General features: G+C 37.7%; 1 protein-coding gene and 1 pseudogene across 1 annotated transcript; one reads left to right on the forward strand and one right to left on the reverse strand.

Annotated features, from left to right (window-relative positions):
* The first annotated feature begins 5,286 nt into the window (after positions 1-5,286).
* LOC140988595 (phospholipase D gamma 1-like) lies at positions 5,287-10,266 on the forward strand (annotated as a pseudogene).
* LOC140988442 (uncharacterized) lies at positions 9,395-16,574 on the reverse strand. The gene is made up of 7 exons (XM_073457453.1): positions 15,303-16,574; positions 15,069-15,206; positions 12,129-14,178; positions 10,950-11,115; positions 9,985-10,088; positions 9,626-9,790; positions 9,395-9,507 (listed from the first exon to the last, which is right to left on the reverse strand). Exons 1-7 carry the CDS (start codon positions 16,572-16,574, stop codon positions 9,395-9,397), a joined length of 4,008 nt encoding a protein of 1,335 aa, XP_073313554.1.
* Positions 16,575-16,713: the final 139 nt, after the last annotated feature.

Raw genomic sequence — 16,713 nt, forward strand, 5'->3', positions numbered from 1 at the left:
ACACATCTCAGAGGATAACTTGAAGTTTACAGGAAGAGGGGTCGATATTGGCTTGCTATCTTGCATGTTGAAGCGTTGCAAGATTTTCTTCAAATAATTTTTCTGGAAAAGCCAAATCTTTCTGTTACTTCTGTTTCGATGAACTTGCATCCCTAGAACCTTGTTTGTTGGTCCCAAGTCCTTCATATCAAATTCCCTAGCCAACTATGCCTTCAATCCTTGGACCTGATCTTTGTTGGGGCCTGCTACCAGCATGTCGTCCACATACAACAACAAAATGATACAATCATCACCAGACCTCCTGAAATACGTACAAGGGTCTGCACTCAGTCTATTGTATCCAAGGCTCATGATATAGGAATCAAATATCTTGTACCAACACCTCGACACCTGTTTGAGACCGTACATAGATTTATTCAACCTGCAAACCAAGTTCTCTTTGCCTTTTTCCGCAAAACCTTCTGACTGGAGCATATAAATTTCTTCTTCAAGATCTCCATGAAGAAATGATGTTTCACATCTAGCTGTTCTAGATGTAGGTCAAACACATCACACAATGCCAACACTACTTTTACTGTTGTAAGTCGAACCACAGAAGAAAATATCTCATTGAAGTCAATGCCTTCTTTCTGAGCATATCCTTTTACCACCAATCTAGCACGATACCGCTCCACTTGGTTATTGTCATCACACTTGATCTTATAGACCCATCTGTTTCCAATGGCTTTCCTTCCTCGTGGTAGTGTAACAAGATCTCAAGTTTTATTCTTGTCTAATGCCTCCAATTCTTCCTACATTGCTATCATCCACAAGGATACATCCGAGCTTTGAGTAGCCTCGTGGAAACTCAATGGCTCACCATCCTCTGATAATAGACAATATGTAATATTGCTTTTAGTGACATAATCTGAAAGCCAACCTGGTGGTCTTCTGTCTCGAGTTGACTGCCTCACATTGGAAACTTCAGACTCAACATGTTCTTGTTCTTTGTGCTCTGGTACTGCTTCACAAGAAACTTGACCTTCGTCCGTCTTATTTTCCACCTGAAATACAATAGTTTCTGAATTCGGTGTGCCTTTTTCTCCATTTATTTTATCTTCCTCGAAGAGAATATCCCTGCTGATGACAAGCTTGTGGACAGTAGGATCCCACAAGAGAAACCCCTTTACTCCATCAGCATAACTCAAGAAGATACATTTTCTGGATTTCGAATCCAACTTCGATCTTTCTTGGTCATTGTACAGAACGTACACAGGACTTCCAAATAAATGCAAATGAGAATAATCTGTCGGCTTCCCAGTCTACATCTCCATCGGAGTATTCAGATCAATCACCACTGAAGGAGAACGATTGATAATATAACAAGCGGTTTTGACTGCTTCTGCCCAAAATGACTTTTCTAGACCTGCAGTCCTCAACATAGCTCTTGTTCTGTCCAACAAGGTTCTGTTCATCCGCTCTGCCACTCCATTCTGTTGAGGTGTGTAAGCCGTCGTAAAGTGTCTTTTGATGCATTCATGTTGACAATATGCATCAAATTCGTCACTGATATATTCTCCTCCATTGTCAGTCCTCAGACACTTGATTTTCTTTTCAGAATCAAGTTCAACCCGCGTTTTGAAATCTTTGAAGATCAGGAAAACATCTGATTTCTTCTTGATCGGTTACACCCAACATCTCCTAGAGAAATCATCAATGAATGAGACAAAGTATCTCGCTCCTCCTAGGGATACAACTGGTGCTTGCCAAAAATCCAAATGAATCAGCTACAATATGCTTTTGCTCCTGGCAGTAGAAATGTCAAACTTTAATCAGTGTTGTTTACTGGTAACACAATGCTCACAAAAAGGGTAGTGACACTTTTGTAAGTCCCGACAACAGCTTCCGTTCTGAGAGAATTTTCAACCCCCGTTCTGACATATGCCCGAGCTTTCTATGTTATAACACTGTTAATTATTCTCCTGAACCATTTGATGCAACAGCTAGTTCCGCCTTTTTGTGTGTTTCTCCCAAAAGTACATACAGATTTGCAGCAACTTTTTCCGCCTTCATAACCACAAGCGCACTCTTCACAATTTTCATGATCTCGTTCTCGATACGGGTTTTGCACCCGATATCATCCAGTTGCCCCAAGGACAAAAGATTTTTTTTTTTTTTTTTCACATGTCGTACCTCCTGTATGGTGCGAATGGTGCCCTCAAACATTTTAATTTTTATAGTACCGACCCAGCGATTTCCAAGACATGATCATTTCCCATGAATACAGATCCTCCTGAAACTGGTTCATAATGATCAAACCATTCTCTCCGAGACGTCATGTGCAACGTCGCTCTTGAATCCATAATCCGTGTGTCACAAAATTTGTGTTTGTCTTCTGCAATAGTTGCTGTTTCGCTGAATAAAATTTCACTACTGCCTGAAATACTGACCACATTTCCTTGAGAACTCTTCTCGATACTCGTACACTATTTCATGAAGTGCTTTTTACCGCCACATTTAAAGCAGTAAATATTTTTCTTCTTACTTCTCGACTTTGATCTACCTCGTCTTTGGCTCCCACTAGAGTCACGGTCCATACATCTTCCTCTTATCATCGGTAAAGCCTCTGCCTGCTTCGAGGTTACCAACCTATCTTCCTTATTCTTGCGCTGGCTTTCTTCTCCGAGAACTGCAGTTAAAATATCGTCGAATCTTAGAAAGCCCATAAGAATATTGTTGGTAATGTTGATGATAAGTTGATCATATGAATCTGGTAGACTTTGAAGTAGAAGCTCCGCACGTTCATTTTCCCCTATTTTATGCCCCATGGAAGTGAGTTGGGCAAATAGAGTATTTAGTGTGTTGATATGGTCGGTCATCGATTAGGATTCCGCCATCCGAAGAGTATAAAGCCTTCTCTTTAGGAAAATCATGTTGTGTAGGGACTTGACCTCGTACATCTTTATCAGAGTATCCTAGATAACTTTTGCTGTTTTTATCTCAAAGATACTTGACAATACTTCGTTGCTATAGTCAAGTGTAAATTTGCAACATCATTATCATTCATCTCATTCCAATTTCCATCATCCGTAATTTCTATCGGTCTATCTCCAATAGCCGCCAAGCAATTCTCCTTTCTTAAAACGGCTTGTATCTTTATTTTCCACATCATAAAATTACTTCCGTTGAACTTTGCTATCTCGTACTTGCCCGCCATTATGTCTACATCAATTTAGTAGACTTGACAAAATAATCCCGTCTTAATAAAAAAAATCTCGAAAAAACTTTTCTGATGTGGAAGATCAGTCTAGGCTGCAACCACAGAGCATACTCAGAATTTTAAAAAATTTTCAACAAGGCTCTGATACCACTTGTTGGTTCCACTTGCGATAATTTGAGATAATAAACCCGAAAATAAAGAATAAACTGGACACCGAGATTTACGTGGAAAACCCCTAACAATTATTAGGGTAAAAACCACGGACAAGATGAAAAGAATTTCCACTATAATATTTTGTGGTGTGCAACTCACTCACTGTGTTTCCAAAGAGAACACACACTCTCTTAATACAGGAGAACAAACACCTTATAAACATTATAGAACTAAGCACCCAAATGCTAATAGATGAGAGAATGCTCGAAAAAGGTATGATTTCAGAATGAAGGGGAGAGCTCTATTTATAGAGCCCCTTGACCGTGTGACCATCTGAATTTCCTTCTGCTGCACCAACTTTGACAAATCAATTGCTATTCACCACGTTTAAAATTCACAAATTCAGCTGCCCATTGAATGTTGTCACCTTTGTTGACTTCCCGACATTAAAAATAAATATATATTTATCCCTTTCTCTCTTAATATTTGCTCTGTCTCTGTAAAAATTTTAATTTTTTTTGCTCTCCAGCTTTCATTTTTTGACTCCATCTTAGATTATGACCATGAATTCGAGGGAGATATTCAACACTTTATGCTTTTCCACTCAATGGTCTATCCATCTCTCTGTATCTCATTTACAAGTACATCGAATTCTGCTTTATTATCACCTTATAATACATCTATACTATCTATATTATCTATCTATACTATATCTATAGTATTCATATTTTTTTCTACATTATTTATAATATANATATTTTTATTAATTTTTACAGAATTTCATAAATTTACGAATAAATTTATGTTGATTTTTGTAAAATTTTTTGCAAGATTTTTATAGACTTTTGTAAATTTTTTAAATATAAAATTCTATATATTTTCTATCTAATTATAACATATTATATTATCGATTTTTTTGAACTAATAATTAATTGACATAGATAATATATTCAGTTTGAAATATATTTTTAAAATTTATATTAGTAAATAAATTTACTTAATTAAAAGTTGTATATGAATATATATGCGGTTTATATGTATGCTCGTAAATTTTTAAAAATACATCAATGTGTTAATATGTAATATAGTGTTTGAATTGAAATATACATATATATTCGATATTAGAAGTCATAAAATAAAAAAATAAATATAATTTTTAAACAAAAAAAATAAATTATTTTAACAATTATATCATTAATTTTTTTATGAATAATAATTTAAAATCTTAATTTTTATTTATTTTTTATCATGCTTGTTGCGAGACTATTCAACTATTAAGAAGTAAACGATGTCATTTTTGGATCATTTTTTATTATTTAAATATTATATTCATTTGTATAAATCATAAATTAAAACTACAAAATCAATTCTAGATTTCAAAATTTGTTATGATATTAAAATAAAAATTATTTATGAGCAATCAGCCAAAAAAATTTGAAAAGAAAAAAAGAAAATGTATATAGAGATAAATTTTAAAAATTAAAATAGTGATAGAGATAGATGAAATGAGAGAAGATGAGAAGAGAAGTTGTGTGAGGTGATAGAGAGAAAGAAAGAGCTTGTGTATGAGTTGAAAGTTTTAACAATTCATCCAAAATTTTGAGTTGATGAATCAAAGACAATTTTTGACAATTTATAGTTGTAGTTTAGGGTTTTATATTTGTATGTTAATGAATTTGATGAAATTATTAAAAATTTATTAAAAATTTGAAATATATCTATGCTTTTATATAAATTTTAAAGTGAATGCTGGGTACCAATTGTTTTTCAGAACTCTATAAAATTTTATTTTAAATACTACTTTTTTTTTGAAAGGATTTTAAATACTACTAAACCTCTGTAGAATATTTTAAAATATAAATTTTAAAATTTTCAAAATAATTGAAAGGCTTTAAATTTCGACAGCTTAGTTTTGTTCATGATTATGCATTTGGGTTGTTGACTTACATAATGCAAGTCTTCTTCACTGCTGGCTTATAGGGTGATGATTATCCGCTTCCCACAAGAATATTTTGGATTCTTGGATCTGTTTAGTTGTGAAATATTCTTGTTTCGATCACTTGCAATATCCCATTTCAATGTAGATTCATGTCTTTTGCTATTTTCTTGAAATAATGTTGTCGTTGGATAAATTGATAAAGGTTGAATCTTCATAGTTTCGGTGGCTATTATTTGAGCAATCTTAGGTATTGTTAGCTCTTTTGCATTGTTCATTGTGTGCTTGATCATTCCTTTTGAAGTTATACGCAATCTTGTTTCAAATTCAACTGTGAAGAAGTGTCGAAAAAATGGCTCATTTTACTTATTCTGAATCCATGTCTGAGGGGTCACAGCATGGCCAGAGTGTGGAGCATGTGCCTTTCAAGACCTCTTTAGGGTCGCTTAACGTATTATTGCTGCATGGAAATTTAGATATTTGGGTGAAAGAAGCAAAAAATCTTCCAAATATGGATTCATTTCACAAGGGCTTAGGTGATATGTTTGGGAAATTGTCTGTAAAATTTGGCGGTAAGGTTGATGGAAACACGTCTAACAAGGTGACAAGTGACCCATATGTATTGTGGTATCAAATGCTGTGATTGGTAGAACTTTTGTGATTAAGAACACTGAGAACCCAGTTTGGGAACAACATTTTCATGTTCCAGTTGCACATTACGGTGCAGAAGTACAATTTGTGGTTAAAGATACTGATGTTGTGGGATCTCAGATTATTGGGGCCGTCGGAATCCCTGTAGAGGAGATAATATCGGGTGTGAGAATAGAGGGTACTTATCCAATACTCGGGGCGAATGGGAAGCCATGTAATGATGGGGCAATTTTGAGTTTGTCCATTCAGTACATAACAATCGAAAATGTACCTGTCCCCCTTTACCATGGCGGAGTGGGAGTGGGGTCGGATCGTACATTTCAGGGTGTTTCTCGTACTTATTTTCCACTTAGGAGAGGGGGGAAGGTGACCCTTTATCAAGATGCCCATTTCGATGATCATATGTTCCCGACTTTGTATATTGCTGGCGGCAAAGACTATGTTCCAGGATCTTGTTGGCATGATATTTTCGTTGCAATCAGCCAAGCTCGTCGACTAATTTACATAACAGGGTGGTCTGTTTACCACTTAGTTCAACTTGTTAGAGGCGATTCGAATGTAACAAATAGCACATTGGGCGAGATTTTGAAAGCCAAGTCTGAAGAGGGTGTGAGGGTGCTGATCCTTGTATGGGATGATCCAACATCTCGGAGTTTGTTGGGGTACAAACATGTAAGAATCTTGTCTGTGATGGCTATTTTTCGCATAACTATTGAATCATTTGTTGACATCCTTTTGTATTTATTGATGTTATACTTTCTAGATATACTCTGCAATTTAATAGCATTCAGACTGAGATTTTATATGTTCAAAAAATTCATGACATTTGAAGGATGTGTGCTTCAAGTTCAAAGATTGTATTTCTGATGTTGCTCCTGAAATTTAGTTCATTTTCGAGACAAACTGTTACTTGGCCTCTAATTGGGAGACTGCTTATGCTGTAGAAAAGCGAATCAATATCGATTAACAATCATAAACAGGCTAAATTTTTTGGGCTTACATTTTCTTAGTCAGTAGCTACATTGTTTTCCTGTTGTAACATGGTGCACTTTTAACATGGTGGCATATTTTTCATTGTGTGTGACTTTCAGGAAGGCATAATGGATACAGGTGATGAGGATACACACAACTTTTTCAAGCATTCATCTGTTCAAGTACTCTTATGTCCACGAACTGCGAAGAAAGGTAGCTGGGTCAAACAGCAGGTTCGATTCTACATCTCGTTGCCTTTCCAGATAAAGTTCGATGTCATTTACTGCAAAATGTGCACCTAGGAATGAATGAGTCCAACATTTGTATAAAGTTTAGAATGTGTCATGTTTAAAGTTTCGCTTTATCATCAGGAAACAGGAACAATATATACTCATCATCAGAAGAGTGTTATAGTAGATGCTGATGCAGGCAACTTTCGAAGGAAGATCATAGCGTTTGTTGGAGGCCTTGACCTATGCAAGGGACGATATGATACCAGGAAACACCCAATATTTAGCACATTACAAAGTGTTCACAAAGATGACTATCACAATCCTAATTACACGGTATTCTTTCGTCAAATTTTACCCATTTCATCATGCATTTAACTGTTTCCTGAATCATCTTCTAGGTTTTCTTGGTGTGTGTGCGCTAATTTAATATACAGTAAGTAGCGTTACGTTTTATAAGCTGTGTTGAAATTTTATTAAGCATTATAAATAAGTTACAAGATAAGAGGTGGTTCATACAATTTTTTTCTTGATAATTGCAATGAAACAAAATAGGGGCCTGCTGTGGGCTGTCCACGGGAGCCTTGGCATGATTTACACTGTAGAATCGATGGTCCAGCTGCATATGATATCTTAACGAATTTTGAGGAGCGATGGAAAAGGGCCTCAAAGCAACGTAGTAGTTTTCAGAAAATGAAAGCTTTGTATGATGATAGCTTACTCAAGCTTGAAAGGATTCCGGACATGTTGGGATTAGTGGAGGTTGCCAGCCTTGGTGACAATGATCGAGAATCTTGGCATGTCCAAGTATGATATTTTGATGTTCCTTTTTTGTTCCCAAACTTCAAATTTTTGTAAGCCATTGTTTCAACTAAATCTGTTGCATATATAGGTTTTTCGTTCAATTGACTCCAACTCCGTTAAAGGTTTTCCCAAGGATCCAAAGGAAGCAACAGACAGGGTAAGCAATATTTTATCTATTATTTATCTTGGAGAATATTCATGATCTAATACTTTTGCTGCACTGAATCAGAATCTGGTTTGTGGGAAGAATGTGCTCATAGATATGAGCATACATACAGCTTATGTAGAGGCAATTCGTGCAGCTCAGCGTTTCATTTACATCGAGAATCAGTTTTTCATTGGTTCATCCTTCAATTGGGATAATTATAAGGACTTGGGTAAGGATCTCATATTATTTTGTGTATAAAATATGCGCATGTAATCATTTTATGAAAATTCAGACCCAAATTGTTTAACTTTTCTTTGAGTTGCTTTCAAGCTTTGATTTCTCGTTTTCCTTTGCTTATTCGGTGTCGAAACATAAAACGATATAAGGATGTTTTCTTTTGTTTATTAGGGGCTAACAATTTAATTCCCATGGAAATTGCTCTGAAGATTGCAAACAAAATCAGGGCAAAGGAGAGGTTCTCCGTATTCATTGTTATTCCAATGTGGCCTGAGGGGGTTCCTACCAGTACTCCCGCTCAAAGAATTCTATTTTGGCAGGTAGGTTCTCACGTGCCCTGTGACCAAAAAAGTCTATTCCTGTTTTATCTCTTTAAAATTATTATCCTGTATAAGATATCAAATTCATTTTTTAATGCAGCTAGTTATGCATGCTTTTCTTATTGTTCATAATATTCTGAAATACCTTATTTTTAAAATACCATGAATGGGTCTCGAGAATGCCTTACGTCTAGCTACAGTTGAAGTGTGGCACTTAGGCTGATAACAGTTTAAAGATCTGAGGAGAAACATTGCTACAGTGGATAGCATTTTGCAAAGAGGTAGGTGTTCTTCCATCATGCAGGAGAAAATTTATTATCAAGGCAAATGTGAGATCTTCTAATTGTTTGCTGACCTGGATTTGTAGTCATGTGTTAAAGTCCATTTTTCTGTTTATAAAAGTGATGTGAATGAAAGAAATTCTTCATCAGCGGCAATCCTTCCACACCAATGACATCCAAGGCCAGTTTCCATAATTTGGGAAAAAGAAACTGTATGCTTTGTACATATCATTCTTTCCCTCAATCCAACGACTCAAAATTGCTATAGAGTCATCGACTGAGCCATGTACTAGTATATCATCCTGGATTGAAAAGATCTTCTTAACAAGACACGAATCATTCTTACGTATTATTCGGTCCTATATACTTCTCCCTCGAAGAAAAACTTGATTAATCTAATCTATTTGATCCACGAGGTGCCTTTTTTTCGTGGATATTCCATAAAGTTTTTGCAAGAATAGCATTATTCTACGACCTCAAATCTCGTAGTCCCATTCCACCATTCTCTCTTGATACCCAAAATGACAAAATGTGGACCAAGCAATCGAAGGATGATTACTTGTCCACAAGAATTTCCTACACAACAAGTAAATTTTGTTAATGATACCAAAAGGAATGGGGAGAATCTTAAGCAAGAAGCATTTTATCCCTTGAATGACAACACTTGTAAGCTCGGCGTAAGACAGTGTTTTACTTGTCCAAGCTGTAATACACTCTGATATAATGTCAACTAAAACACCATAATCGACAACAAGAAGCTTTTCCATGGATAAGGGAATTCCCAGATATCTGAAAGGGAATACCCCTAACTGGAACCCCGCAATCTGCAGAATCTCTTTTCGAAACAACGTATCCACACCTGCTAAATAAATGTTCGATTTTAGTAAATTGGCTCTCAACCCAGCAGTCCGTCCAAATTCATCAAAACACAACATTATTGTCCGGACACTATCCACATCTCCCCTTGAAAAAAGTAATAGATCTCGACGTATGCCAAATGTGTGATTTTAAAGCGAGAACATTTGGAACGGTGTTTGTAACTTGGCTCTCTACCAAGAGAGCTAAGTTTCCTTGTCAATCCCTCCAAGCAAATAGCAAACAAAAATGGAGACAAGAAGTTGTCGGAGACCTCTTGCTCTTTGAAAGAAACCATGAAGCTGCCAAATAATGGAAATTGAGAAAGAGGTAGTGGTGACGCATTCCATAACTCAATCAATAAATTTCTCCGGAATTTGCAACCAAGTCATCGCCTCTCTAATATAGTCACAATGTATAGTATCATATACTTTTCGCAAGTTCACTTTCAAAGTACATCTGTGAGAGATATACTTCTATGCGGAATTTTTCCTTGTTAAAATAGGAATTGAGTGCATGCATACAAGTATAATGTATGTGCATTGACTTGAATAAATACGACGAAATTGACATGATATGAAGCTACATAATGGCAATATTAAAACACAAATTGCAGGATATTAACATTATTCTATGTTTAAAAGGAAGGAGATGCATGATATGCACATTCAAAATATTAAAATATGTAAAGAGATGAAGAATGTGTTGGATAGAGAAGTTATTTGATTAAAAGTTTTTTTAAATGATATTTTTTGGAATTTCAAAACCCAGAAAATGTGGCTTCTGGATTTTGTAATAGTTCCTTGCTCAGAGAAATTGAAATCAATGGAGTAATTTTTTAAGCTATAGTTTCTATATTCAAAATAGCCCAAGTTTATTTATTTCAATGATCAGCTTATAATGATATGACGAGCTTTTTGAGTTGTCCGAGTTATTAGGTGTGTTGTGTTACAGTGTTAGAGAGAATTAGGTTGATCGAGGGTGTAAGATGATTTTGGGATTTCAAAATGCTCTCTCCCTTGTCTAGCCTTCAACCGATCGGGTTCCTCCACTGTTCAATCAGTTTCTTCAACTCCTGAGTCTGGTCAATCTTTCCTCCCCTCATTAACTGGCGCCGGCCGTCGGCCGTCAGCGGCATCTACTTTCATATTTCTCGCGTTGACCTTGTGGATATACTTCGCTCCTTCCTCATTATCTTATTGGCAGCCACCTCTTCTTCTTTTATTGTCCGAACACCGCCCACCTTCACCGGCCACCCCTGACCAACCTTGATTTCCGATCGCCATCTCCGACTAATCTCCGACCAATGACCAATTTCACCGTCAAACCCTGACCAACCTTGATTTCCAAGCTAACTTAGAAGGAAGAATAATAGAAGGTAGAGATGAATCGAGGAATGCCCAGGGACCACCTCAAATCAAGCTATGAGATAAAAATTGAGCAGAAGTTGTTTTAATAAGCAGGAGTAGGAAGGGATATACAACGGTTGTGACCGAGAGGACCAGAAATGCAAGCTATGTGATGGAACTGGACTTCGATAGCTTATATTGGATTTTGTCGAGATTGTGGGAATATATTAATAAACCACAATCATGTTCTAAGTTTAAGAGATTCAGGGGAAGGGAAGCAGTAGTATCCATGCAGAAAGTTGTGAATGGACGAGGAAGCTATCTAGAAATATCTAAGTTTGTTTGGAGGGGAAAGACGCAGCACATCATCATACCAAGTGGGAGATTTGATTGGGGCTGGAAATGGATTGCACAAAATCTGTCCAAACTCATGACAACACGAAGGGATAATGTAAGGCGCATTACAGATGAAAGGAAGCCTTTGGAACATGCTCAACAGCGCGAAAAATTGAGTTCGAAGTACAGTAATAAGGGGAGTACAAATGATGTTAGTCTTGAACAATTACCGGAATGCGTGACTAAGGATTGGAGTAAAGTTCTCATCATTACAAGGGATTGCGTCAATATATCGTGGGATTTGGTGCGTACTACCCTTGGGAAGGCGGTCCAGAGAAAGATTGAATTGTTTCCATTCCAACCAAACAAACCAGTTTGGTGGCCAACTTGAAAGAGGTAATTGAGGGAATGAATCTTCTCTTCTATTGAGATTGCCTTTATAGTAATTTACAGCATAATTACAGCCCAATATCAGGGATAATATCACTAATTTAGAGGGAAAGAATATCATCCTAAAATTAAAAACTACCTAAAATAAACTTGACAACTAGCTAATACCTATTTATCATATTTACTTGATTTACAGCTCAAACCTTCCTTAAATAATCCCTATTCTCAACACTCCCCCTCAAGCTGGTTTAAAGATGTCTTCCATACCCAGCTTGCTCACTAACCATTCGAACTGTCTCTTGTGTAGTCCCTTCGTAAGTAGATCAGCTACTTGTTCCTTAGTAGAGACATAGTCCACACAAATCACACTATTGTCTATTTTTTCTTTGATGAAGTGCTTGTCGACTTCCACATGCTTTGTGCGATCATGCAGTACTGGATTATGTGCAATTGAAATTGCTGCTCTATTGTCACAGTGCATCTTCATTGGCACTGACTCTGAAATCTTCAACTCTAATAATAATTTCTTAATCCACAAAACCTCACAAATTCCCTGTGCTAAGGATCTGAACTCGGCTTCTGCGCTGCTTCGAGCTACCACATTCTGTTTCTTGCTACGCCAGGTGACTAAATTGCCACCCACAAATGAGCAATATCCCGAAGTAGACCTTCTATCAATTACACTTCCCGCCCAGTCTGCATCAGTATAGGCTTCAACTTGCAGATGTCCCTGACGTTTAAACAGAAGACCTTTACCTGGTGTTCCCTTCAGATACCTTAGGATCCTGTGCACTGCTTCGAAATGTTCTGACCCAGGCGAGTGCATGAATTGGCTGACTACACTAACCGGGAAGGCTATATCAGGTCGAGTGTGTGATAAATAAATGAGCCTCCCGACAAGTCTCTGATAGCGCTCCCTCTCCTTTACGGATTCTGTCCCTGCTGGTTGCAGTTTGACGTTGGGCTCCATAGGCGTCTCAGCCGGTTTACATCCTAGCATACCTGTTTCAGTTAACAAATCAAGGACATATTTGCGTTGATTGACAAATATACCTTCCTTGGATCTTGCAAACTCCATTCCAAGAAAGTATTTCAACACACCCAAGTCCTTGATTTCGAATTCTTTTGCAAGCCTCTCTTTAAGCTCTCCAAGTTCCTCGTAGTCGCTCCCTGTTAAGATGATATCATCAACATATACAATTAACACAGCAGTTTTACCTTCCTTTGAGTGTTTGTAAAACATGGTGTGATCAGCTTGACTTTGAACATAACCAAGTCGCTTCACAGCCTTGCCAAAACGTTCAAACCATGCCCTCGGAGACTGCTTAAGTCCATACAGGGACTTCTTCAGTCTACACACCTTGCCAAGTCCAAACTTTGGTTCAAAACCCGGAGGGAGTCTCATAAACACCTCTTCATCTAGATCTCCATTTAGGAAGGCATTTTTAACATCCAACTGATACAAGGGCCAATTGAGATTAACCGCAAGTGACAGCAGTACTCGAATTGAGTTAATTTTTGCAACAGGAGCAAATGTTTCCTGGTAATCTATTCCGTATGTCTGCGTAAAGCCTTTTGCTACAAGCCTCGCCTTATATCTCTCTACACTACCATCCGCCTTGCTCTTTATTGTGAAAACCCATTTGCATCCTACTATCTTCTGATCCTTAGGTGCTTCAACAATTTCCCAAGTATCATTCTTCTTTAAGGCCTTCATTTCTTCGAACACTGCTAATCTCCAATCCTGGTCCTCTAGTGCTTCCTGAATGTTTCTAGGCACAACATGTTTCAAGATATTAGTAGTAAATGCCTTATGTGTTTCGGATAAATGATCATAGGTTATATATCTAGCAATGGGGTATTTGGTGCAGGTTCGAGTACCTTTTCGAAGGGCAATGGGAAGGTCCAGATCATTTTCTTGTGGGACAATTGGGGTTGGACTTTCGAGACTGACACTGGAAGGCTCAGGAATAACAGATAAAGGGATGTTTTTCTGTGGGTGAGGGAAAAAATAGGTACCTGGAGTATCCATAGTTCCTTTGCCCGGGGCTTCCAATGAAGCTTGTGCTGGAATGATTAATTCATCTCCGCTTTTTCTGAGGACATTTCTCCTAGAATAAACAATAGGTTCAAGGATATTTCGATTTTTTCCCATTCGTAGTATTTCCTTTTCCGACAGATCAATTTCACGGTCGACAATTGTGGATTCAGACTCCCCATTTTGTTCATTTTGAAAATTAAGAGGTTGGTCAATTACCAAATTTGGAAGAGGTTCGGATATTTCCCAAAAATTTGGTTCCCCTATATTATTCTCCCCCTGAATTAAATTTTTGGTAAAATATGGTTTTGTTTCCATGAAGGTGGCATCCATCGTGATAAAAAACCGTTTCGTGAGAGGATTAAAAAATTTGTAGCCTTTGCGATTTGCAGCATATCCTAAAAAAACATATTTTTCTGCCCTAGGATCCAATTTCGACCGGGATCTCTTAGGTATGTGAACATATGCGGTGCAACCAAATATTTTTAGTGGTAAATCCGAATTGATTCGAGATTCCGGAAAAAAAATTTTCAAACAGCCCAGCGGAGTGATGTATTTTAAAACTCGTGTAGGCATCCTATTAATTAAATATGCTGCAGTTAAAATAGCATCTCCCCACAGGTATTTTGGAACATTCATGTAAAACATTATGGCCCTAGCAACTTCAAGTAAGTGCTTATTTTTCCTTTCCGATACCCCATTTTGTTCTGGAGTGTCAGGACAGGTTGACTGATGTAATACGCCCTTTTCCTTCAAAAAAGTCTCCACATATTGATTGAAATACTCTGTTCCATTACCGGTTCTCAAAATGCTTATTTTTGTTTGAAATTGGTTTTCAATCAAATTGTAAAATTCTTTAAAAATTTTCCAACTTCAGTTTTTTTGCTCATTAAAAATACCCAACACAATCTAGCATGGTCATCTGTAAAAGTTACAAACCATTTTTTTCCAGATGATGTAGTTACCTTTGAGGGTCCCCATACATCACTGTGAAATAAGTAAAAAGGTTTTGATTCAAGATAAGGTTTAGAAACATATGTTCTACGTTGACTTTTTGCAAGAACACAACATTCACAATGAAAATCCAAGGGATTCATTTTTTTAAACAAGTCAGGAAACAAATGTTTCATATATGAAAAACTGGGGTGGCCTAAACGGCAATGCCAGACCATTATTTGATCACGAACAGAAAGGGAACTAATACTACTAAGCCCTTGAACAATTTTATTACCAGGTAAAATATTCTCGAAATAGTAAAGGCCATTAACCATTCTAGCACTGCCAATCGTCTTCCCCGAGCTCCGGCTCTGAAAAATACAATGAGAGTCACAAAAAACCACAAGACAGTTAGAGTCTTTGGATGATTTGCTAACTGACAAAAGGTTGCAGGTGAGTTTAGGTACATAGAGAACAGACTTAAGGTCTATTTTTTCAGAAATTTGGACCAAACCTTTTCCGGCAATAGGTGAAAAACTTCCATCTGCAACCCTAACTTTTCTATTTTCAGAACACGGTGAGTATAGTTTTAACAAGTTCAAGGAGTGGGTCATATGATCAGATGCTCCAGAATCAATTATCCATGGAGTAGAAATTCCGAAACCACAAGGAAAGGCATTTATTTCGTTACCTGTATGTGCCACCGAGACACTAGGAGCACTGGACGATGGATTAGATTTTATCAGTGCTAGTAACTGCTCCAGCTGCTCTTTAGTGATGGTGCTGGCAGCAGTCTCGGCCTCATTTGCAGTGGGAAAGGCACGGCCCGTTTTCTCCCCTGTTCTGCCCTTGAAGTTGGCAGGTTTGCCATGAATCTTCCAGCAGGTTTCTCGGGTGTGACGCGGCCTGTTGCAATAGTCACACCATACACTTGGTTTCTCCTCTGGTTTACGGAGGTTGGCAGCACCTCTGCGCATGTTCAGGCCTGTAGAAGCAAGAGCAGAACCTTCAACAGTAGCAGCAGGTCCCTTCTTGCCGAGCATAACATTCCTCCGGCTCTCCTCCCTCCTCACTTCAGAGAAGACTTCGCCAAGGGATGGCAGCGGCCTCCTACCGATAATTCTCCCCCTCACCTCGTCGAACTCAACATTGAGGCCAGCCAAGAACTTGAAGATACGATCATCTTCCACTGTTTTCTTGTGGTGCTGTCCATCTTCAGCATTCTTCCACTCATAAGCATCAAAAGTATCAAGGTCCTGCCAGATTCTCTTCAAGGAGTTGAAGTACTTGGTGACTGTTTCTTCTCCTTGCCGTAATTCACCAAGTTTGAGAGTCAACTCAAAAATTTGGGACTGATTCCCTAAATCAGAATACATCTGATTTATATTTTCCCATAGCTCATATGCCGTAGGAAAACACATATAATTTGTGCCAATCTCCTCTTCCATGGAGTTTACCAGCCACGTCATTACCATGGAATTTTCGGCATCCCATGTAGCATACATTGGGTCATCTTCTGACAGAGCTTTCTTGTCACCCGTTAAATATCCCATCTTTCCTCGGCCCCGGATATACATTCTCACCGACTGAGACCATCGCAAGAAGTTGTCGCCGTTCAGCTTGATGGTGGTTATTTGAACAGGGTGTGAATCAGAGGTTGTTTTTTGCAGATCTCTAGTCACTGTGGGTTGTGAGGAAGGCTGAGGAATGGTGGTGGATTCGCTAGAATGTTCTGACATGGTTCTGGCTTAGGTTAATGGCGCAGAAAATTCTGGGCAGAATGGGGCTGCTCTGATACCAACTTGAAAGAGGTAATTGAGGGAATGAATCTTTTCTTCTATTGAGATTGCCTTTATAGTAATTTACAGCATAATTACA

The sequence above is a fragment of the Primulina huaijiensis genome, chromosome 11 (genome assembly GCF_012295235.1).
Source record: "Primulina huaijiensis isolate GDHJ02 chromosome 11, ASM1229523v2, whole genome shotgun sequence".
Lineage (NCBI taxonomy): Eukaryota > Viridiplantae > Streptophyta > Magnoliopsida > Lamiales > Gesneriaceae > Primulina > Primulina huaijiensis.